At 34.6% G+C, this 3,148-nt stretch overlaps 1 protein-coding gene across 1 annotated transcript in view; it reads right to left on the minus strand.

The window, feature by feature from the left end:
- The window catches only part of SYCP1 (synaptonemal complex protein 1), a 62,429-nt gene that overhangs the window by 31,182 nt on the left and 28,099 nt on the right, over nt 1-3,148 (minus strand). Inside the window, exon 17 of the mRNA XM_004689612.1 lies at nt 2,556-2,617. Within this exon, the coding sequence (XP_004689669.1) occupies nt 2,556-2,617 (62 nt within the window). The remainder of the gene's footprint in view (nt 1-2,555; nt 2,618-3,148) is intronic.

The following is a 3,148-nucleotide window of genomic DNA, read 5'->3' on the forward strand; positions in this document are numbered from 1 at the left end:
ATATATATATACAGGTATGATTTCAAATTCAGCAACATCTCCCAGTACCATATTGATAGATATCATATGCTAGAAGCACATTAACCATTCCCTTCTCACTCTTCATCACAATGTGAAATATTGATCATATACACAAACCATAGAAGCAGCTGCAATGGTTGGGGGAGGGTTAGCCACCATGGTAATGCCAGAAGCCTTTACACATTATCAATGCTGCTCTTCTGCACATGATTTCCAAACCCCATCTTTCTCTAGAACTACCCAAAGTGTCTCTGTACCTTAGAATCTACTTTAAATATCAACCTTTTCTGTAAAAGTCTTTTCCAACCAGTCCACATTGATACTTTTTAGCCTCCCCTTACTAGCAATATTAACACTTCAGTAGAAAGAAAAATATATGGGGCCCTCCCTGGTGGCACGGTGGGTTAAAGCATAGCACAAAGAAGCTTAAGCCACTTCCGCATGAGTTCGATCCCCACCTGCCCTGGAGGAGATCCACATAGCGCGGCAGACCTCTCCTGACCCGCCCGCTGCTCCCAGTGTACTTCGTCGATCTGCCTGTTCTGTACCTCACTCTGTCTCTGGTGAATCCTCTCACCCTCCACATCTCTGGCCTGTACCCCAGTTCTGTATGAATAAATAAGTAAATCTTTAAAAAAATAAAAAAAAAAAAAGCTTCTCCTGACCTAATTCAAATGCCTTTATTATAGGTCTCATAATACTCTGAGTCCTTTGTTAGCCTTGTCACTACTGTAATAATACCTTTGAGCTTTCTGATTATATTTAAGTGATTGTTTCGTGCCCATAGTTCCATGAAAGCAAGAATAGGCATCTATTTGTTCCCCAGTATATCCAAGAGTAAGGTAAAAGAGGAATTCAACAAATATTTATTAAATGAATAGATACATTATTTATTCCTCAGGCACCCTAAATAGTGTAAAATTACTTTCCCCGTTTCACAGATGAAAAAACTGAGGTATCAAGAGTTTAGATCAATTGCTCCAGGTCTAATTAATGACTTGAGTACCAGTCAAAGCATTCTGATTCTGAAGACCAAGATATTAATTAGGCTACATCTGTTCAAATGTTACAAAATCCTAAACCAACCCATATCTATGTGGCAGTGATTCTTTACATTAAAAGCAATGCATTAGTACTTCATTCATTCAACAAGTATGTATAAAGTGCTTACAAAGTGTCAATCACTGTGTTAAGTATTGGGATTACAGGGTGAACAAGACACAGGCTTTCTTAGTTTTTATTGAAATATAGAATAATTCTACCATCATATTTACTGAGTACCCACTGTATGCCATCTTACTGTGCTAATGGAAAATCTAAAGGATGAACAAAGCTTTCAATTATACCAAAAATAAATTAATTTCATTTGTGATAAGTATTATAAAGAAATAGTTTAATGTGCTAAGAAACAAATAATACAAAGATGTGAACTTAGAACTACGATATAAAGTATAAATATGCAAAATGAATTGAAAGCAATGTAAACATTACTATTTATAGGAGTTTGTGCAAAAGCAAATCAATAAAAGAAAGGACAAAGATTTGGAAATAATGCTTCCTAAGAGATGGAAGAATGAAGTGTTCCAGAATTAAATGTGATAAGCTACCCCAAAATCAAGTATTTGTAATTATAAATAATATTGCCTATATACCATGGGTTGGCAAACTGCAGCCTACAAGAAAAAATCAAGTCTCATTTGGCAAGCACTTGACCTAAGAGTGATTTTCACATTTCAAAAGGTTATGAAAAATGAAACAAAAGAGGACGACAAAGAGAAAGTGGAGAAAAGGAGGGAATTAACATTTTGTACATACCTTACAAAACTTAAATTTTTACTATCTACTCCCAATGTTTACTATCTACCAAAATGTTTACCAACCCATGCTGTATACAATGTAATCAATTACAATATAATAAAAACTTATCCTAGCATATTCATTAAACATGATCCTACCCACACTCAATGTCACCAACACCCAATTTGTAGCGCAGTATATATCATACATATCTTTCTCAAAATCACAGCTTTGAGGCTCAGAGGTATCAGAGGCATACCAAATTTATGTGTCAGCCACATGAGGTATATTTGATATATTACACTGTCTAAACATGTTCAAATAATATGAGTACTTCCTTAGGGTAATTATCGAGATTTATAAAAATTGATACAAGTGGCCCTCCCTGGTGGCGCAGTGGGTTACAGCACAGCACTGAGAATCTAAAGCCGCTTGCGCATGAGTTCGATCCCCGCCTGCCCCGGAGGTGACCACATGGCGTGGCAGACCTCTCCTGACCCGCCCACTGCTCCCCTCAGCAGTGTACTTCGTAGATCTGCCTGTTCTGTTCCCCGCTCTGTCTCTGGTGAAGCCTCTCACTGCCCCTGAGCCTCTGGCCTGTGTACCCCACTTCTGTATGTACAAATAAATAAATCTTTAAAAAAAAATGAATGTAATTTTTTATATTTTAATTGAAAAAAACTAATGTATAATTTTTTTGAAAATTGCTACATATTAATAAGAAACTACTTACTTACCAGTATTTTTTTCAATTCTTCAAGTTCTACCTCCTTGTTAACTTTAAGTTTAGCCATCTCTTCTAAAATAAACAAAATAATATGAATGTGTTAAAAGTTGAATTAAAAGAATCAGAAAGAAGAGACATGAACTAATACTATTTGAGAGGGAAAACCTAAAGATACAGACTGATACAACTTGAGTACTGAAAAGTACAGGAGTACAGAAAATCCTCCAAGATTTTTTAGTTTTGAAAACTAAACAGCCAAAGAAGGAAATAATCTAATACTACAATTTTTTTTTAGTCAAAACATCTTTATTTTAATCTATAAAGAACTGTTCTTTTCCCAACATAATCATGATTAACTTACAAAACTGGACATTTACATTATATTTTCAACATGTTTCCTTCTGGTGGGAAACTTAGTTTCATGGACTCCAAATATTGAAAGGTTAATATATATATATATATATATATATATATATGTATATATATATACATATATATATATTTGTGTGTGTGTATGCATGTATGGATACACACACACCCATATATATCCATATATATACTTTTTTTTTTAAGATTTATTTATTTGTGCATACAGAACTGGGG

The sequence above is a fragment of the Condylura cristata genome, unplaced genomic scaffold, assembly GCF_000260355.1.
Source record: "Condylura cristata isolate star-nosed mole 26May11 unplaced genomic scaffold, ConCri1.0 scaffold00026, whole genome shotgun sequence".
NCBI classification, from domain to species: Eukaryota; Metazoa; Chordata; class Mammalia; order Eulipotyphla; family Talpidae; genus Condylura; species Condylura cristata.